This window comes from Nerophis ophidion, linkage group LG05 (assembly GCF_033978795.1).
Source record: "Nerophis ophidion isolate RoL-2023_Sa linkage group LG05, RoL_Noph_v1.0, whole genome shotgun sequence".
Taxonomy (NCBI): domain Eukaryota; kingdom Metazoa; phylum Chordata; class Actinopteri; order Syngnathiformes; family Syngnathidae; genus Nerophis; species Nerophis ophidion.
The window spans coordinates 15,117,130-15,137,104 of NC_084615.1; the positions used below are offsets into that span (position 1 = coordinate 15,117,130).

At 40.8% G+C, this 19,975-nt stretch overlaps 2 protein-coding genes across 8 annotated transcripts in view; both read right to left on the reverse strand.

The window, feature by feature from the left end:
- Window positions 1-4,927, reverse strand: part of si:ch211-114c17.1 (pre-mRNA-processing factor 39) — a 24,799-nt gene extending 19,872 nt beyond the window's left edge. Inside the window, exons 1-2 of one of the 4 annotated variants that reach the window (XM_061900160.1) lie at window positions 4,598-4,927; window positions 1,742-1,864 (exon numbers count right to left, since the gene is read on the reverse strand). Coding sequence is in view for 1 of the 4 variants with exons in the window: in XM_061900159.1 (XP_061756143.1) it covers window positions 4,598-4,679 (82 nt within the window). In the remaining 3 variants the exon portion in view is untranslated. Of the gene's footprint in view, window positions 1-1,741; window positions 1,865-3,479; window positions 3,509-4,597 lie in introns of those variants that run through there. The other 3 variants (XM_061900161.1, XM_061900159.1, XM_061900162.1) reach the window with 3 other exon arrangements.
- A 3,456-nt stretch (window positions 4,928-8,383) lies between these two features.
- ganabb (glucosidase II alpha subunit b) overlaps window positions 8,384-19,975 on the reverse strand; it is a 61,027-nt gene continuing 49,435 nt past the window's right edge. For all 4 annotated transcript variants that reach the window (XM_061900169.1, XM_061900168.1, XM_061900171.1 and 1 more), the window contains 7 exons: window positions 18,693-18,757; window positions 18,514-18,590; window positions 18,379-18,453; window positions 18,198-18,311; window positions 18,022-18,131; window positions 10,866-10,966; window positions 8,384-10,665 (listed from right to left, as the gene is read on the reverse strand). In XM_061900169.1, the coding sequence (XP_061756153.1) occupies window positions 10,556-10,665; window positions 10,866-10,966; window positions 18,022-18,131; window positions 18,198-18,311; window positions 18,379-18,453; window positions 18,514-18,590; window positions 18,693-18,757 (652 nt within the window). In that variant the 3' untranslated portion in view covers window positions 8,384-10,555. The remainder of the gene's footprint in view (window positions 10,666-10,865; window positions 10,967-18,021; window positions 18,132-18,197; window positions 18,312-18,378; window positions 18,454-18,513; window positions 18,591-18,692; window positions 18,758-19,975) is intronic.

The following is a 19,975-nucleotide window of genomic DNA, read 5'->3' on the forward strand; positions in this document are numbered from 1 at the left end:
ATAGTTGAATGTAGAGTGGTGTTATTGGAGATAGTTGAATGTAGAGTGGTATTATTGGAGGTAGTTGAATATATTGGAAGCAGTTGAATGTAGAGTGGTATTATTGGAGGTAGTTGAATGTAGAGTGGTATTATTGGAGGTAGTTGAATGTAGAGTGGTATTATTTGAGGTAGTTGAATATATTGGAGGCAGTTGAATGTAGAGTGGTATTATTGGAGGTAGTTGAATATATTGGAGGCAGTTGAATGTAGAGTGGTATTATTGGAGGTAGTTGAATGTAGAGTGGTATTATTGGAGGTAGTTGAATGTAGAGTGGTGTTATTGGAGGTAGTTGAATGTAGAGTGGTATTATTTGAGGTAGTTTAATATATTGGAGGCAGTTGAATGTAGAGTGGTATTATTGGAGGTAGTTGAATATATTGGAGGCAGTTGAATGTAGAGTGGTATTATTGGAAGTAGTTGAATGTAGAGTGGTGTTATTGGAGGTAGTTGAATGTAGAGTGGTGTTATTGGAGGTAGTTGAATGTAGAGTGGTATTATTTGAGGTAGTTGAATATATTGGAGGCAGTTGAATGTAGAGTGGTATTATTGGAGGTAGTTGAATATATTGGAGGCAGTTGAATGTAGAGTGGTATTATTGGAGGTAGTTGAATGTAGAGTGGTATTATTGGAGGTAGTTGAATGTAGAGTGGTGTTATTGGAGGTAGTTGAATGTAGAGTGGTATTATTTGAGGTAGTTGAATATATTGGAGGCAGTTGAATGTAGAGTGGTATTATTGGAGGTAGTTGAATATATTGGAGGCAGTTGAATGTAGAGTGGTATTATTGGAGGTAGTTGAATGTAGAGTGGTGTTATTGGAGGTAGTTGAATGTAGAGTGGTGTTATTGGAGGTAGTTGAATGTAGAGTGGTGTTATTGGAGGTAGTTGAATGTAGAGTGGTATTATTTGAGGTAGTTGAATATATTGGAGGCAGTTGAATGTAGAGTGGTATTATTGGAGGTAGTTGAATATATTGGAGGCAGTTGAATGTAGAGTGGTATTATTGGAGGTAGTTGAATGTAGAGTGGTATTATTGGAGGTAGTTGAATATATTGGAGGCAGTTGAATGTAGAGTGGTATTATTGGAGGTAGTTGAATGTAGAGTGGTATTATTGGAGGTAGTTGAACCTATTGGAGGCAGTTGAATGTAGAGTGGTATTATTGGAGGTAGTTGAATGTAGAGTGGTATTATTGGAGGTAGTTGAATATATTGGAGGCAGTTGAATGTAGAGTGGTATTATTGGAGGTAGTTGAATGTAGAGTGGTATTATTGGAGGTAGTTGAATGTAGAGTGGTATTATTGGAGGTAGTTGAATGTAGAGTGGTATTATTGGAGGTAGTTGAATGTAGAGTGGTATTATTGGAGGTAGTTGAATGTAGAGTTATCGGCCCATTTCCAAATTACCTTTTGTGTCGAAAATTTTGGAGAAATGTGGTTTGGCACAACTGCAGCCTTTTTTAGATGAAAATAGCAGTTTAGATCCATTTCAGTCCACATACAAAGCTTTGCACAGTACTGAATCTGCACTTTTAAAGGTTTTTAATGACTTGCTTTTAATGTCTGATTCTGGCAGCTCTGCCATTTTAGTGCTTTTAGATCTTACAGCTGCCTTTGACACAGTCGACCACACAATTCTTTTAGACTGCCTGAGAGACTGTGTGGGTGTCAGGGGGACTGCGTTAGAGTGGTTCAGATCTTACCTGTCTGAGAAGTCCTTCTCTGTCAGGCTGGGGGACGCCACCTCCTCTTCTTCCCCGCTTTACTGTGGTGTCCGTCAGGGATCTATTTTAGGCCCCGTCCTGTTCGCTCTTTATCTCCTTCCTCTTGGAGAGATTTTTAAGAAACATGGAGTGTTTTATCACTTTTATGTTGATGACTGCCAAATTTATATGCCAATTTCAAAAGGCCACGGCCCCCTGAAAGCTCTTCTCAACTGTCTATGCGACGTCAAGGCTTGGTTAGCCCAGAATTTTTAAATAATGAATGAGGGAAAAACGGAAATTTCAGTTTTTGTTTCGGCCCTCACTGACTTGGGACCATTGCAAAATGATGTGCGTCCCAAAGTCACCAGCCTTGGCGTCACTATAGACAGCCATTTTAAACTTGTTTGTTATCATCTTCGTCTTTTGGCAAGGGTAAAATTGTTTTTATCTTTTAACCTTTTTGAACAAGTCGTGCATGCTTTTATTTCAAGTGGCCTGGACTACTGCAATGCACTTTATGCTGGCATTAGCCAAAAAGCTCTCTCCCGGTTGCAGTTAGTCCAGAAGGCGGCAGCACGACTTTTAACAGGGGCCAGGAAACGCCAGCATATAACCCCAATTCTTCAGAGTTTGCACTGGCTCCCTGTTCATTTTAGAATTGATTTTAAAACATTGCTGTTTGTTTTTAAATCTTTACATGGACTGGCAACTCAGTATATCTTGGACCTCATCCAATTTTACACTCTGAGGTCCGAGAGCCAGTTCCAGCTCGTGGTGCCCAAGACCAGACTTAAGACCAGGGGAGACAGGGCCTTCTCTGTGGTCGGCCCTAAGCTCTGGAACACTCTGCCGCTCCATGTTCAAACTGCTTCCACAGTGGAGTGTTTTAAGTCTCCTCTTAAGACCCACTTTTATTCTTTGGCTTTTAACACTTCGTGAGTTGTGTGGTCCTCTGTTGTCCTCTTGTGTTTTTATACTTTTTGATTTCTATTTTACTGTTTTGAGTTTACCCTTTAAAATTGTTTTTAATTATATTTATTTTTATATTGTTTTTATACATATTTTTTTGTTTTTGTTCAGTCATTGGTGGAGCATAATACTGTTTTTTTTAAATATTGTTTTTAACATGGCTGTGCAGCACTTTGAAAACTTTCTTGTTGTTTAAATGTGCTATATAAATAAAGTGGATTGATTGATTGATTGATTATTGGAGGTAGTTGAATGTAGAGTAGTATTATTGGAGGTAGTTGAATGTAGAGCAGTATTATTCGAGGTAATTGAATGTAGAGTGGTATTATTGGAGGTAGTTGAATATATTGGAGGTAGTTGAATGTAGAATGGTGTTATTGGAGGTACCTGAATGTAGAATGGTGTTATTGGAGGTACCTGAGTGTAGAATAGTATTATTGGAGGTAGTTGACTGTAGAGTGGTGTTATTGAAGGTAGTTGAATGTAAAGTGGTATTATTGGAGGTAGTTGAATGTAGAGTGGTATTATTGGAGGTAGTTGAATGTAGAGTGGTATTATTGGAGGTAGTTGAATGGAGAGTGGTATTATTGGAGGTAGTTGAATGTAGAGTGGTGTTATTGGAGGTAGTTGAATGTAGAGTGGTATTATTGGAGGTAGTTGAATGTAGAGCAGTATTATTCGAGGTAGTTGAATGTAGAGTGGTATTATTGGAGGTAGTTGAATATATTGGAGGTAGTTGAATGTAGAATGGTGTTATTGGAGGTACCTGAGTGTAGAGTAGTATTATTGAAGGTAGTTGAATGTAGAGTGGTGTTATTGAAGGTAGTTGAATGTGGAGTGGTATTATTGGAGGTAGTTGAATGTAGAGTGGTGTTATTGAAGGTAGTTGAATGTAGAGTGGTATTATTGGAGGTAATTGAATGTAGAGTGGTATTACTGGAGGTAGTTGAATGTAGAGTAGTATTATTCGAGGTAGTTGAATGTAGAGTGGTATTATTGGAGATAGTTGAATGTAGAGTGGTATTATTGGAGGTAGTTGAATGTAGAGTGGTGTTATTGGAGGTAGTTGAATGTAGAGTGGTATTATTGGAGGTAGTTGAATGTAGAGTAGTATTATTCGAGGTAATTGAATGTAGAGTGGTATTATTGGAGGTAGTTGAATGTAGAATGGTGTTATTGGAGGTACCTGAGTGTAGAGTAGTATTATTGAAGGTAGTTGAATGTAGAGTGGTGTTATTGAAGGTAGTTGAATGTAGAGTGGTATTATTGGAGGTAGTTGAATGTAGAGTTGTGTTATTGAAGGTAGTTGAATGTAGAGTGGTATTATTGGAGGTAGTTGAATGTAGAGTAGTTTTATTGGAGGTAGTTGAATGTAGAGTAATATTATTCGAGGTAGTTGAATGTAGAGTGGTATTATTGTAGGTAGGTGAATGTAGAGTAGTATTATTCGAGGTAGTTGAATGTAGAGTGGTATTATTGGAGGTAGTTGAATATATTGGAGGTAGTTGAATGTAGAATGGTGTTATTGGAGGTAGTTGAATGTAGAGTGGTATTATTGGAGGTAGTTGAATGTAGAGTGGTATTATTGGAGGTAGTTGAATGTAGAGTGGTATTATTGGAGGTAGTTGAATGTAGAGTGGTATTATTGGAAGTAGTTGAATGTAGAGTGGTATTATTGGAGGTAGTTGAATGTAGAGTAGTATTATTGGAGGTAGTTGAATCTAGAGTGGTATTATTGGAAGTAGTTGAATGTAGAGTGGTATTATTGGAGGTAGTTGAATGTAGAGTAGTATTATTGGAGGTAGTTGAATCTAGAGTGGTATTATTGGAGGTAGTTGAATATATTGGAGGTACCTGAGTGTAGAGTGGTGTTATTGGAAGTACCTGAGTGTAGAGTAGTATTATTGGAGGCAGTTGAAGGCCGTTTTCGCTCCTCCGTCTCTCTCATTTCGCCTTCTGCCGCCATGATGGCAACCTCGGTCTGAGGCAGGGTTGCCAGGTGGGACAGGGCTAACACAACATCACATTTCGCGTGTACGACATCTTAAAGCCTTAAGTAAACTAAGAACGCTGCCAGGAGGCACATGAAAAAACTACACGTATAATCTAGCACAGTGAAGAATGTAATGTTGGCTATTAGATGAGTATTGCGTTGGTCTAGTGATCGTATATTAGAGGTTGTTTTACTGGTTGGTCACACATAAGACAACCGCTCACACAGCTGAGCATATCTGGCAACGCCGTGACGTCCCTAAAACGCGCCGCCATCACGTTGACGTCATAAACGTCCGCCGCCGTTGTTGCCAATACATAACTAGTAAACACTAATATACATACATACATAAATACATACATACATACATATATATATATATATATACATATATATATATTTTTTTTATTTAAGTCACTTTGAATTGACAACCCCCTGGCGCTGTTTTATTTTGTACTTATTTTTTGGATTATTGTTTCTCGTCTGTTTGTAAATGTTAACATTTAAAAAAAAAAAAAAAAAAAAAAAAAGTAAACACTACCTGTAGACCACTACAATATTTCCACATAGTAAACACTACCTAGACCAGGGGTGTCCAAAGTGAGGCCCGGGGACCATTTGCGGCCCGCGGCTAATAGTTTACCGGCCCGCCACACATTCTGCAAAAATTGTAAAATTGATAGTATTGCAAAAATAAAAATAAAAACATTTTTTAAAAAAGTGGAAAGAGGTGAAATCTAATGAGAAAAAGTGGCAATGGTGACATAAAGCTGCCATGCAGGCATTTTTTTTTTCTTTTGTCTTCATTTTCTTTTGTTTCCATTACTCCAAAAAAATTAAAATAAAAAAAGGACAAAAAAATCTATATTATAATGAATTATTACTTAAAAATTATCACTTTAAAATTTTTTATGTGGAAAAAATATTGGATATGTTGTGTGGTTGCCATATAAAAACAAAGTTTTGACAAAAGAGCGTAAAACAACAAAATAATAGTTCAAACTTAAAATCGACAGATATGTCGGAAGTTGATCTTGAAATTTATGTGTTAAAAGTTATTTTAAAAAAACTAATAAAAATGCATCAATTTATGAGTGGGGAACCATTCGGATCTCAAATATATTTAGTAGGATTTTATTTAACTTTTTACTGTGATTACTCAAAAATATTAAATAATTAAAATCAATAGTGTCCTGCATTATTGATCTTTGAGGGCTTTAATTGCTAAATAAAGGAACTCTCCTGAAGGAATCAATAAAGTACTATCTAAATACTGCATATTTCAGTTTTACTATAAAAACAAAGTTATCTTTGACAGAAAAGGCATAAAAAATCTTATTTGTTGTACTTTATATCAACCTCAAGTTGATATAGAGATGTAATGTAAGCATTAAATTAAAAATAATAATAATTTGACTTATTTTTAACATTTTAGTGACTGAGACCCTCTATACTCCCCAGGAGCCCTAAAGATAAAAAAAAAATCCATATATTTTGTTATGGTTTGAAAATGAAAAATATCAAAATGGTCCCGCATGCTTAAATGTGCGGCCCTCTGTGGAAAAAGTTTGGACACCCCTGACCTAGACCACTACAATACTTTTTTTTGGGAACTTGAAAAAAGGGTAGTTTGAATTTCCAGAATGGTGGAATGTGTTGAAGGTGGAATGGTTTGAAGAATGTGAGAATTGTGGAAGTTTAAAAAATGGCCAATTGATTTAGAATGGGAAAAAAATGCACAATAAAAAGGACTTATGGGAAATGTGGGTATTTATCTTTTTTCAGAATTGTTGAAGTAGTGCACACAATTCCTGAACAGGCTGAATATTTAGAAGTTGGAACGGTTTGACAATGATGGAAATGTGGGAAATTTGTGGAACTTTGAAGAATGTTCCATTCATGTCAGCGGGAATTTCCCCAAAATGTAGGAATTTCGGGAAAAGCGGAAAAAAACCAAAAACGGTAAAACACTTGAATGGTCTGAATGAGTGGAAATGGTTGGTGTTGGAATTTTTCAAACCGTTCGAGAAATGTTGAATTAGTAACATGTTGAGTTGAGAAAAGGTATTACGGAATTCCTGGAATTTCGGGAAAACTGGGAATTTTTCCAGTTCAAAAAACAACTTCGTTTTTTGTCCTGATTGAAGTGGGTCGACAAATATGGGAGAAATCGCCAGAAAAAAGGATGGAGATAAGTTAAAGTACCAATGATTGTCACACACACACAAAAGGTGTGGTGAAATTTGTCCTCTGCATTTGACTCATCCCCTTGTTCACCCCCTGGGAAGTGAGGGGAGCAGTGAGCAGCAGCGGTGCCGCGCCCGGGAATCATTTATAGTGATTTAAAGGCCTACTGAAAGCCACTACTAACGACCACGCAGTCTTATAGTTTATGTATCAATGATGAAATATTAACATTGCAACACATGCCAATACGGCCTTTTTAGTTGACTAAATTGCAATTTGAAATTTCCCGCCATGTGTCCTGTTGAAAACGTTGCGGTATGATGACGTTTGCGTTGACGCCTACGCGTGACATCACGGATTGTAGCGGACATTTTTTTCCAGCCCGATACCTGCTATAAGTCGTCTGCTTTAATCGCATAATTACACAGTATTCTGGACATCTGTGTTGCTGAATCTTTTGCAATTTGTTCAATTAATAATGGAGACGTCAAAGAAGAAAGATGTAGGTGGGAAGCGGTGTATTGCAGCTGCCTTTAGTAAAACAAACACAGCCGGTGTTTCCTTGTTTACATTCCCGAAGGTGAAGCTTTACTATGGAACAGAGCGGTCAAGCGAACATGGTTCCCGACCACATGCCAACCAGCACTTTTCGGTGAAAAAATTGTGGTAATAAGTCGGCTCTTACTGTAGACATGAGCGGCGCTTACGTCGTTCCTTGTGCACCTGTCAAAGAGGCAGCTGCGGATTGTCTTGCCTTCTCTGACCGGGAGCCCCCGAACGTGGGATGCTTCCACCGTGGAGGGGGGAAAAAAAGCTCAGCCCGGCCCGACTGGCTGCCTTTGCTTTGCCTCGTCGAGAAACGTGGCTTCCCTCAGAGACACTGGCGGTCAGCACACCCGTGGCCACACCCCTCCGACTTTCAGGTACGACTATATAACCTCACTAAAACACTAGTAACACAATAAGCAGATAAGGGATTTTCCAGAATTATCCAAGTAAATATGTCTAATAACATCTGAATCGCTACCACTGCCTTGTCTTTTTTTTCTTCTCGTCCTTCACTCTCACTTTCCTCATCCACAAATATTTCATCCTCGCTCAAATTAATGTGGAAATCGTCGCTTTCTCGGTCCGAATCGCTCTCGCTGCTGGTGGCCATGATTATAAACAATGTTCAGATGTGAGGAGCTCCACAACCCGTGACGTCACGCGCACATCGTCTGCTACTTCCGGTACAGGTCAGGCTTTTTTTATTAGCGACCAAAAGTTGCAAACTTTATCGTCGATGTTCTCTATTAAATCCTTTCAACAAAAATATGGCAATATGGCAAAATGATTAAGTATGACACATAGAATGGACCTGCTATCCCCATTTAAATAAGAAAATCTAATTTCAGTAGGCCTTTAAAAATAGGCGAATATTGGGGTACACACGCATGTGTGAATGTTTGTAGCATTCACACAATTAACGGAATAACTAAAAAGACGTCTCACAATTGGTCATCTTTATTTTCACTTGGTCATATCACTAGAAGGAGTCTGCTCCTTCACTTCAGTCCCCCGTGTCAAGCTGCGGCCATCTAAATGGCAGCAAGGTGCGATCATAAAAACTATCAATCAATACGAAAGACTATAGGACAGAAATGCAATATTGGAAGATGAGCTCACATCGGACTAAACCATTGTCGTCTGCAGGTGCATCTGAACCAAATGGAAATTATGAAAGCCAATCTCTCTCTGTAGTTAAATTCAAAATGTGAAACTTTCAGTTATATTGACAATCCAGAACTCCTCCATTTTGCACAGTATCCATATTCATTGAGAAGCACGAGAGCTGCAGAAAACAAGGAGTATGACCACACTAAGATCACACTGGGAAAAAGGAAAACCCATTACGAAATGGAAATGTCAGACTTAAGAAATCTTAAAATATCCAAACAACCTTTAAAGTGACTGTTTGCAAACTTTCAAAAGTGTTGCAAGCATTATATGCTGCCCTTTTTCCGCATCAACAACACCCGACGTAACTCATGAGTCATGTTAGTTGCCAGCGTCATCTAGTGAGAGAAAAGTTTAGCTACAATTGAGTGTATTTATATCGTAGCAAATTGTAAGTTGCTTTTGTGCACACACTAAGAGCGTGCACGGCACGATGCTGGGTGACAGACTACATGAACACGACGCCGGGTGACAGACTACATGAACACGACGCCGGGTGACAGACTACATGAACACGACGCCGGGTGACGGACTACATGAACACGACGCCGGGTGACGGACTACATGAACACGACGCCGGGTGACAGACTACATGAACACGACGCCGGGTGACAGACTACATGAACACGACACCGGGTGACAGACTACAGGAACACGACGCCGGGTGACAGACTACATGAACACGACGCCGGGTGACAGACTACATGAACACGACGCCGGGTGACAAGACTACATGAACACGACGCCGGGTGACAGACTACATGAACACGACGCCGGGTGACAGACTACATGAACACGACGCCGGGTGACAGACTACATGAACACGACGCCGGGTGACAGACTACATGAACACGACGCCGGGTGACAGACTACATGAACAGGACGCCGGGTGACAGACTACATGAACACGACGCCGGGTGACACACTACATGAACACGACACCGGGTGACAGACTACATGAACACGACGCCGGGTGACAGACTACATGAACACGACGCCGGGTGACAGACTACATGAACACGACGCCGGGTGACAGACTACATGAACACGACGCCGGGTGACAGACTACATGAACACGACGCCGGGTGACAGACTACATGAACACGACGCCGGGTGACAGACTACATGAACACGACGCCGGGTGAAAGACTACATGAACACGACGCCGGGTGACACACTACATGAACACGACACCGGGTGACAGACTACATGAACACGACGCCGGGTGACAGACTACATGAACACGACGCCGGGTGACAGACTACATGAACACGACGCCGGGTGACACACTACATGAACACGACACCGGGTGACAGACTACATGAACACGACGCCGGGTGACAGACTACATGAACACGACGCTGGGTGATAGGCTACATGAACACGACGCCGGGTGACAGACTACATGAACAGGACGCCGGGTGACAGACTACATGAACACGACGTATTATTTTTGGAATATCTTCTTTTGAACCAGTGATGCTCTGATAGAGTGGACAACAGTCACCTTAAGGTTGTCACTTGGATTCAAGTGCAAGAAAAAATACAGTCAAGAAAAGAAGAGTGCTAAAAGAAAGTGTGTGCAGGATAACACACAAAGTTGTGTTGCTGAAAAGATTTCCATTACCAAAAAGTTTTTGTGCAGCAGCTTGATTGACTTGATTGGCCTCCAAAGTGGGATTAACCTTTGGAAAAAGAATGCGATATGTTCAGTAAAAAGATTTAGGAGCAGCTTTCTTAATCAATTCTTGAATAAAAAAAATGTAAGCATCGGTTTTGAGAATGATCCTAAGAGCTGATTAATCTAGTGGTTACTATTAGTTACAGATGAAAACAAGAGGGGCAAACAAGTGTAGAGATGGATGTCCTTTAGTATTCACAGTGCTCATTCCTCCTCTTTTCTTCAGTCACTTTGTCCTCCTCCTCCTCCTCCGTCTCCATGGTTACTGCAGCATCACGCTCCAGTCAGTGCCGGCGTTCATGCCCGGCTTGCGCAGAGTCAAGACGGACGTAGCCGTGTCAAAGTCAAACTCAAGTTGGCTGCTCTTACCGTCTGCAGGAAACCAAATGATTACAAATAGCAAAGAGCGGATTATTGAAGAGAATGCTGCACGTGGATGTGCAGCATGACCCCGACTTTAACAAGTTGAAAAACTTATTGAGGTGTTACCATTTAGTGGTCAATTGTACGGAATATGTACTGTACTGTGCAATGTACTAATAACAGTATCAATCAATCAAAAATGGACTCACCAGCTGTCCTCAGGGTGGCCTTGGTGGGCTTCTTTGCACCCAATATGACAATGCGTTCCACTGAGGAGGAGGTAGAGAACTGGGCTTCTGGGGAAAGGTTTCTGTGGGCCATGACAAAGAAAAACTATTATTTTTGCAATGTTAGCATGTACAGTTGTGATCAAAATTATTCAACCCCCACACAGTTTTGGTGTTTTAGCAAGTAGGACATTTATTCCGTATTTTGTTTATAGTCATATCAAATAAAGATGCATTGAATAGACAAATGCAACTTGAATTACAACATTATATTTTGTAACATACCAAACAGTGTCATTTCTCTTAATATCTCATTGACAAAATGATTCAACTCCTTGAAGATCAGTGCCACCCACACTGGTCTAAATGTAACTTAGATATTGGGTTTCACTATGTAAAGCGCTTTGAGTCACTAGAGAAAAGCGCTATATAAATATAATTCAATTCAAATTCAGAATCATAACTCTTAAGAACAGAATTTGAATAAGGTCTTTTCAATCAGGTGTTGAAAACACCTGTAGATGTGATTAGAACCATAACGTGCAACAATTAAACTGATTGAAAAAGACTGTGACGCTCAGCTTCTTGTAGATGGTCAATGGGGTATTTGCAACATGGTGAAGTCCAGGGAGTGGTCAAAGAAGTCAAGAGAGAAGGTCATTTCTCTTCATAAAAAAGGATATGGATATAACAAAATAGCAAAGACATTACACATTCCAAGAGACACAGTTGGGAGCCTAATTCGCAAGTTTAAAGCTAAAGGCACAGTGGAAACACTTCCTAAGCGTGGTAGAAAGAGGATGCTGTCCGGTATTTGAAGCGTACAGTGGTAAAAAATCCCCGGGTAACAGCTGAGGAACTACAACAAGACATTGCAGAGGGGGGAACGCAGGTTTCGTCCCAGACAATAAGGCGCGCACTACGAGATGAAGGCCTCCATGCCAGAACTCCCAGGCGCACCCCACTTCTGACTACCAGGCACAAGAAAAATAGACTCCAGTATGCCAAAAATCATCTGGACAAACCCCAAAGGTTTTGGGAAACTGTTCTATGGAGTGATGAGACAAAAGTGGAACTCTTTGGGCCTATGAATCAACGTTATGTCTGGAGGAGAAAAAATGAAGCTTACAAAGAGAAGAACACCTTGCCTACTGTTAAGCATGGTGGGGGGTCAATCATGCTCTGGGGCTGTTTCTCTGCCTCATGTACCGGGAATCTCCAGCGCGTTCAAGGCATTATGAATTCTATTTCCTAGCAGGATATATTAGCTGCAAATGTCATGAAGTCAGTGAGGAAGCTGAGGCTTGGGAGACGTTGGACCTTCCAACAGGACAAGGATCCCAAGCATACCTCCAAATCAACATCAGAGTGGTTGCAGAAGAAGGGCCGGAAGACTCTGGAGTGGCCTTCACAGTCGCCAGACCTAAATCCTCTAGAAAAGCTGTGGTGGGACTTGAAGAAGGCAGTTGCAGCACGCAAGCCCAAGAATATGAATGAACTGGAGGCCTTTGCCCAAGAGGAATGGGCTAAAATACCTGTAGATGGTTGCAAGAAGCTTGTGTCCGCTTATGTATCACCTTTGAAAGATGTCATTACTGCCAAAGGGTGTTCTACTAAGTACTAAAGATGCATGGAACTAGGGGCTTGAATCATTTTGTCAAAGAGATATTAAGAAAAATGTCCTTTTTTGGTATTTTGTAAAATACAGTGTTACAATTTAAGTTGCATTTGTCTATTTGACACATCTTTATTTGATATGACTATCAACAAAATACGGAATAAATGTCCAACTTGCTAAAACACCAAAATTGTGTGGGGGTTGAATAATTTTGATCACAACTGTATTCTTTGAACTGAGATGGCTCGCCACAAGTAAATCTGGAGGGCCGAAGGAGCAGCGGATGATTCACGTGCTGACTTTTAAAAGGTGATGCTTGATGTAGGTGTGTTGACTAAGTATACCGTATTTTCCGCACGATAAGGCGCACCTAAAAACCTCAAATTTTGTCAAAAGCTGACAGTGCGCCTTATAATCCGGTGCGCCTTATATATGGACCAATATTGAGTCACAACAGGTCTCGCAACTACGGTAAGCAGCCACCGACTTCATTTTCCCCCGTAGAAGAAGAAATGCGCTTCTTCTTCTACATCAGGGGTCGGCAACCTTTACTACTCAAAGAGCCATTTTGAACCGTTTCACAAAGTAAATAAACCAATGGGAGCCACATAACTCTTTTGAAATGTATAATGAAATAATATTGCATACAGAGTTTTTTTTGCTTTGTGCTATGTATAAACCATGTTAGTGCGGCCCACGAGTTTTATATGTATGCCGCTAGACAGCGTAACGCCTGCCAACCCTCCCAATTACCCTGGGAGATGCCCGAATTTCAGAGTAATTATTCACTCGAATGTACGCTGGTGTTTACCCAATGAACAATAATAAGGGCATATAATGATGTCACTACCGCCCTCTACAGTTTGTACAAATAGATTGCCAGCCCAAAGAATTGTTTGACGAGGCTATTCCAGACACACGTAAGAGACTGCAAGGCATCCTTATTCAACAGCAATACAGGTCACACTGAGGGTGGCCATTTAAACAACTTTAGCACTCTTACTAATATGCGCCACAATGTGAACCCACACCAAACAAGAATGACAAACACATTTCAGGAGAACATCCGCACTATAACACAACATAAACACGACAAAACAAATACCCAGAATCCCATGTATCCTGAATCTTCCGGGCTCAATTAAACACCCAGCTACCACCAACCCAACCCCCACCCCCAACCCTCTGTGCGTCGGTTGAGGTGGGTGGGGTTGAGGGGGGGTTGGATTGGTGGTAGCTGGGTGTGTAATGGAGCCCGGAAGATTCAGGACACATGGGATTCTGGGTATTTGTTCTGTCATGTTTTTGTTGTGTTATAGTGAGAATGTTCTCCCGAAATGTGTTTGTCATTCTTGTTTGGTGTGAGTTCACAGTGTGGCGCATATTAGTAAGAGTGCTAAAGTTTTTTATATCATAACCCTCAGTGTGACCTGTATGGCTGTTGAACAAGTATGCCTTGCAGTTGCGAATGCCTTCAGATAGAGGTCGCATCTAAAATGTGATAGGACGGCCAGCACGCAGATAGCATGGTGAAAATCCTGGCGCGATGACATGTAGAAAGGGTGTTAAAGGCATTGTCATCACGGCACGCCCTCAAAGTTGATGTCTGGGTGAAAATCAAAAAATGTTTACCCGGGAGATTTCTGATAGAGACATTAAAATTAGAAATCTACTTCTCCGGGCGGTTGGCAAGTATGCGGCTGAGCCACATCAGAGTGGTCAAAGAGCCGCATGCGGCTACGGACCCGCGGGTTGCCGACGCCTGTTTTACAGTAAGCAGCTGCCAACCTTATTTTCCCCCGTAGAAGAAGAAGCGCACTTCCTCTTCTACGGTAAGCAGCCACCGACTTCCTTTACCCAGTAGAAGAAGAAGCGCGCGGTGCATGCTGGGATATATGACTGCGGGAGGTGTGCCGTTTCTGTGTGTTTATGTAAAGACCCCAAAAAGGCTCCTATTAGGAGACACGCTTACGACGCAGGGTTTAAACTCAAGGCGATCAGTCACACAGTAAAACACAAGAATAGAGCAGCAAAGAGAGAATTTAACAGCGACACTGACTCCTTTAATGACGACTTCGACAAGACATCAAGATGTTCGATGCCGTATTCGCCCAACTGTTTGATTCGAACACTGAAGAAGAAGAATTTGAGGGATTTGTGGATGAAGAATACCTCAATAAAGTGAGCTTTACATGTTTATTTTGTGTGTTGTGTTGTGTGACTTTATCGTTTGAGCAAAGTTGAGTTATTGATATATTATTGCTTTGCACTATTTCGAGTGTTACTATATTGTGATTGCACTAACTTTTCATTTACCGTAACAGTATCAGACTGTTTTTTACAGGGTTTATTGATTCGGGGAAAATAATAAATCAGCTTTTTATTCATTTTGGGAGTGAACGGAGTTGTCAGAACGCTGGTTTGTAATCTATTAATAAAGTTTGACTGACCTATCTGACTGTTTTGTTGACATTCCCTTTAGCGCAGCTCCATCTATAAAGCAGGGGTCGGCAACCTTTACCACCCAAAGAGCCATGTTGACCCATTTCACAAAATAAAGAAAACAATGGGAGCCACAAAACTCTTTTGAAATAACACTTTTTACTTTGTGTTATGTATAAACCAGGGGTCTCAGACACGCGGCCCGCACCTTAATATGAAAATTGAATGATAGTGGGGCCCGCAAGTTTTTTATGAATGCGGCTTGACAGCATCACACTTGCAAACCATCCCGAATATTTCGAGAGACTACCGAATGTCAGATCAACCATTCTCGCGAATGTTTGCAGAATTTCCCTCGATTAACAATAATAAGGGCAACCTATGAAGGTGCTGCCTTTGACGCCCTCAACAACACATCCAATCAGCTTGCCAGCCCAGTCATATGTTGTACGAGGCTTCTGCTGACACATGCAAACGACTGCAACGCATACTTGTTCAACAGCCATACAGGTTACACTGAGGGTTGTGATATAAACAACTAACACTCTTACTAATATGCACCACACTGTGAACCCACACCAAACAAGAATGACAAACATTTTGGGAGAACATCGGCACTGTAACACAACAAACACAAAAGAACAAATACCCAGAATCCCATGCATCCCACTCTTCCGGGCTACATTTAGCACCAAATCCCCCCAACCCCTTCGTGCATCGGTTGAGGTGGGCGCATGGAATTCTGGGTATTTGTTCTTTTGTGTTTATGTTGTGTTACAGCACCGATGTTCTCCCGAAATGTGTTTGTCATTCTTGTTTGGTGTGGGTTCACAGTGTGGCGCATATTAGTAAGAGTGTTAAAGTGGTTTATATTACAACCCTCAGTGTAACCTGTATGGCTGTTGACTAAGTTTGCGTTACAGTCCCTTTCGTGTGTTAACAGAGGCTGAACATAAAATGACCAGTCGACACGCAGATCGCGTGATGTAAAAGCGGGCGCGACGACATGTTATAGAGGAGGTTAAAGACATTGCCATCACTGCACACCCTCAGTATTGTAGTCCAGGTGAAAATTGGAGAATGTTATCCCCGGGTGATTTCTGAGAGAGGCACTAAAATCCGGAAACCTCACGGAATAGTCGTTGGGGTCGGCAATTTAGCAGCTGAGCCACATCAGAGTGATCAAAGATCCGCGGGTTGCCGACCCCTGATCTAAAGGATCCATAATATAACCCCAGTCTCTACTGTAGCATCTATTTTATGCGCCTTATATTGCGGTGCACCTTATACATGAACAAAGTTTTAAAATAAGCCATTCATTGTTAGGTGCGCCTTATAATCCGGTGCGCCTTACAGTGCGGGAAATACGGTACTCGGAGCCAGATTAAGGTTGATCGTACACCATGATTAATAAACCAAACGTCGATGGTGCGCATGTGTCTGACTTTGTGTTGCCCAAAATGCATGAATAAATAAATACAAGGTTTTTGGTAGTTTATAAAGGAGACAATTTTATTAGCCATTGACCATCATTCCCTTTGTCCTTTAACAAGTAAAAAGTCAAGGGAAGTACAAAGTAGGGCTGGGCGATATATCGCGGGTTTGTCTCTGTGCGATATAGAAAATGACTATATCGTAATATTCGAGTATACGTTCTCACGCAGTTGCCTTTAGCTGCGGGCATTACACTACAGGCTCTTCTCACTCTTCCCTGTCTCTCCTCACAGACAAGCAGGCGCACATTCATACAGACGTCACATACTGTCACGTCATACGTCACATACGTATACGCCCTCGCAGAGCAGAGAGGTAGCAGACTGGGCTACGTTAGCTGCTAATGTAGCCGTACGAGAGAAAGAAGGTGCGGATCTGGTAACAAATGAAGGAAGACTTAATTCCCAATAAAAACAGTAGGGGGTCCATCATCTGGCGGTGGTTTGGCTTCAAGTGGGAATATGTCGAACAGACAACCATAATTTGTCAAGTGTGGGGCAAAAGCGTTGCTATTAAAAGTAGCATTACTGTTAATATGTAGCATCATTTGAAAAGTCACTCGCTAGAGCAGGGGTAGGGAACCTATGGCTCTAGAGCCAGATGTGGCTCTTTTGATGACTGCCCCTGTTTCTCAGATAAATCTTAGCTGATATTGCTTAACACAATAAGTAATGAATAATTCCGCTGGTAATCACAGTTTCAAAAATAACGTTCAAAATACAAAATATTCTCATGGATTTTCATCCATCCATCTGGTTTTTACCGCACCTGTTCAAGAAGTCGGATTAATGGCAAGAAGTATTTTATTTAATTTTGGTTAGCATCAGAATAACAATGTTACTAAAAAGAATAAAAGACTTATTATACTCTAAAAATGTTGGTCTTTCTTAAAAATGCACGCATATAGTTGTATTCACTGTTAAAAAAAATAAATATATGGCTCTCACGGAAATACTTTTAAAAACATTTGGCTTGTATGGCTCTCTCAGCCAAAAAGGTTCCCGACCCCTGCGCTAGAGAATGAAGAGAATTTCATAACCGTAATAACATACCACATAGTAAAGGACGAATACTATTTGATTTCCTATTATACAGCCCATTTTTATTTGACGCTTAAAATGTCTCTGACGATCTTGCACTTTACGTTTTGGAAATGACTTGAATGTTTGTGCCACTGCTTAATAACTTTAACAAATACACTTTTGGTCAGTTGACTTAGTTGTGATTTCCCTCTCTGCATGAAAGTTTAAAAGTAGCATATATTATAATGCAGTATGAGGAACAATGTTGTAATGTAGACACAAATAATCATCATACTGCTGTGATTATATGCATCAAGTGTTCATTCAAGGCCATGGCAAAATATCGTAATATATATCGTATATCGCAATATTCGCCTAAAAATATCGCCCAGCCCTAGTACAAAGTCAGGCAAATGTTGGTCAATTTTTATGGGCATTATGGCAAATGAGAGGAGTTAAATTGGAGCCATGTTATACATCCCCCCCACAAGTTGAATGTGTTTGTGTTTAATCCACAACATTTTCAATGTGTAATATTGAAAAAGAAAAAATAGCAACGTACAGAGAGGAGAGGATGTTGTTGGCGAAGGACAGCTTCCTGTGAATGAACTCCTTCTTCTCAAAGTTGAAAGTGTGTCCGTCATCAATGTAGAGCTCTCCTTCGGCAGCCCCCTGTGTTCAAGAGTGTGGGAATAAAACAAAGCCACTGCTGTGCCAGGACTGTGGGAGGTGACGTACCTGTGGGTCCAGGGCCACCATCAAAGTGTAAGGGTCGTGCTCCATGCAGGTGGAGGATCTGCGCACTCGAAGCTTTCTGGGAATAATTGAGCCGCCACGCTGGAAAACTGGGATCTGGTGGGAAGATAGAGGGGACGGCTTAACAATGCAAAATGTGCCATGCTTTACAAGCGTGTCTTACAGAGCTCATGGTGACAGGAATGTAAAGGTTCTGAGCGCCGTTGTGTTTCTGGAAGGTGTGCACGTCAAACCAGACCTGATAGGCAAACAAGAGTTAGTTGAAAACATGCCAAACAATCATCTTTTATTTCTTTACCTCCTCTTTTCCAGGCAGATAGGCAGTGACTCCACGGGCTCCCTCTTCAGTGACAGGGTGCACCAACAAGTCCCGTCCTGCAGAAACAAAGTTAGGTATGACTTTCAAGTTTAAGGCTCACTTTCATTTCACCCATCCATTGCCTCATATGCTGCACACCAAGTAAGCAGAAGCCTCACCAATCAAAAATTGGTCCTCCAGAGCATAAGTAGCAGGATCCTGGGTATACTCCACCCACAGTGGCCTTTGACACAAACAACAATGTCTGGTGTAAACAGAGCTGAGAACCATTCCAAAAGTGTCTCCTCTTGTTGCACAATGACTACTCAGTTAGTTGTGTACGTCATAAATATACCAACTCCTATATCCAATGTAATCTGCTGTTGTATTTGGGCTTGGCGATAGGGCAAAAAAAAAAAAGATCAGAATGATTTTTTTCATATTTTTTGAGCTGGAATGATATCACCATTTTTTCTTGCTTATTTAAAGTGGGATTGTCTGGCGCAGGAATATACAGAGTACCTACTGTGTACTACTGCAGCGTCTTTGCGCCATGTTGGATGGAGGTAACAACAGCTGACAACTCTTCATATTTATAATTGTGTTTAGCTATAGTCCCTACCTTGCTTTTAGGGCCCAATTTGGCTTCTTTTAAAGTACGTTTTGGGGGAGAACAACTTTTATTCCTCTCAAAGTTCTTTTGTTATTTTGCTTGTCATCACAGACTTCATTCTGCACTAAAAGTATCAATGGTGTACTGAACACTTTAAGTTAACATTTACAAACAAATACATTATTATTTGTATTCTTTAATGATTTGTATGTAACAGTGGTCTTTACCTTCGGTTTGGTGACCCAGATTTTGCGGGGTTTTTTTTTAGATCTCAAATGACGTATTTTATAATGAATGAAAATACGTTTAAGTGTAAATTGAATTTGAGGTGCTGTAAAATAATGTGTACTAGCACATAAAACACGTTTGATTACACACATGATTATTTCGGGGACAAAATATTTTCATCTATGATTAGATTTTTTTTAGTACCGTATTTTCCGCACTATAAGGCGCACTTAAAAACCTCAATTTTTCTCGAAAGCTGACAGTGCGCCTTATATTCCGATGCGCCTTATATATGGACCAATATTGAGCCACAACAGGTCTCGCAACTATGCTAAGAAGCGCGCTTCTTCTTCTACTGTAAGCAGCCGCCAACCTTATTTTCTCACCTAACCCTTGGCATACACACATAGCGCACCATCTATAAGAGAATTAGTGCTCTACAACTAGTCATTGCGCACATAACACAACTAAAGTAACAACTCTAAATCATGTTGTGCAAGAGTTGTGCAGAACAACGTTAGTGGCTGCAAGACGTACTTACTCAACAGCTATACAGGTCACACTGAGGGTGGCCGTATAAATAACTTTAACACTGTTACAAATATGCGCCACACTTTGAAC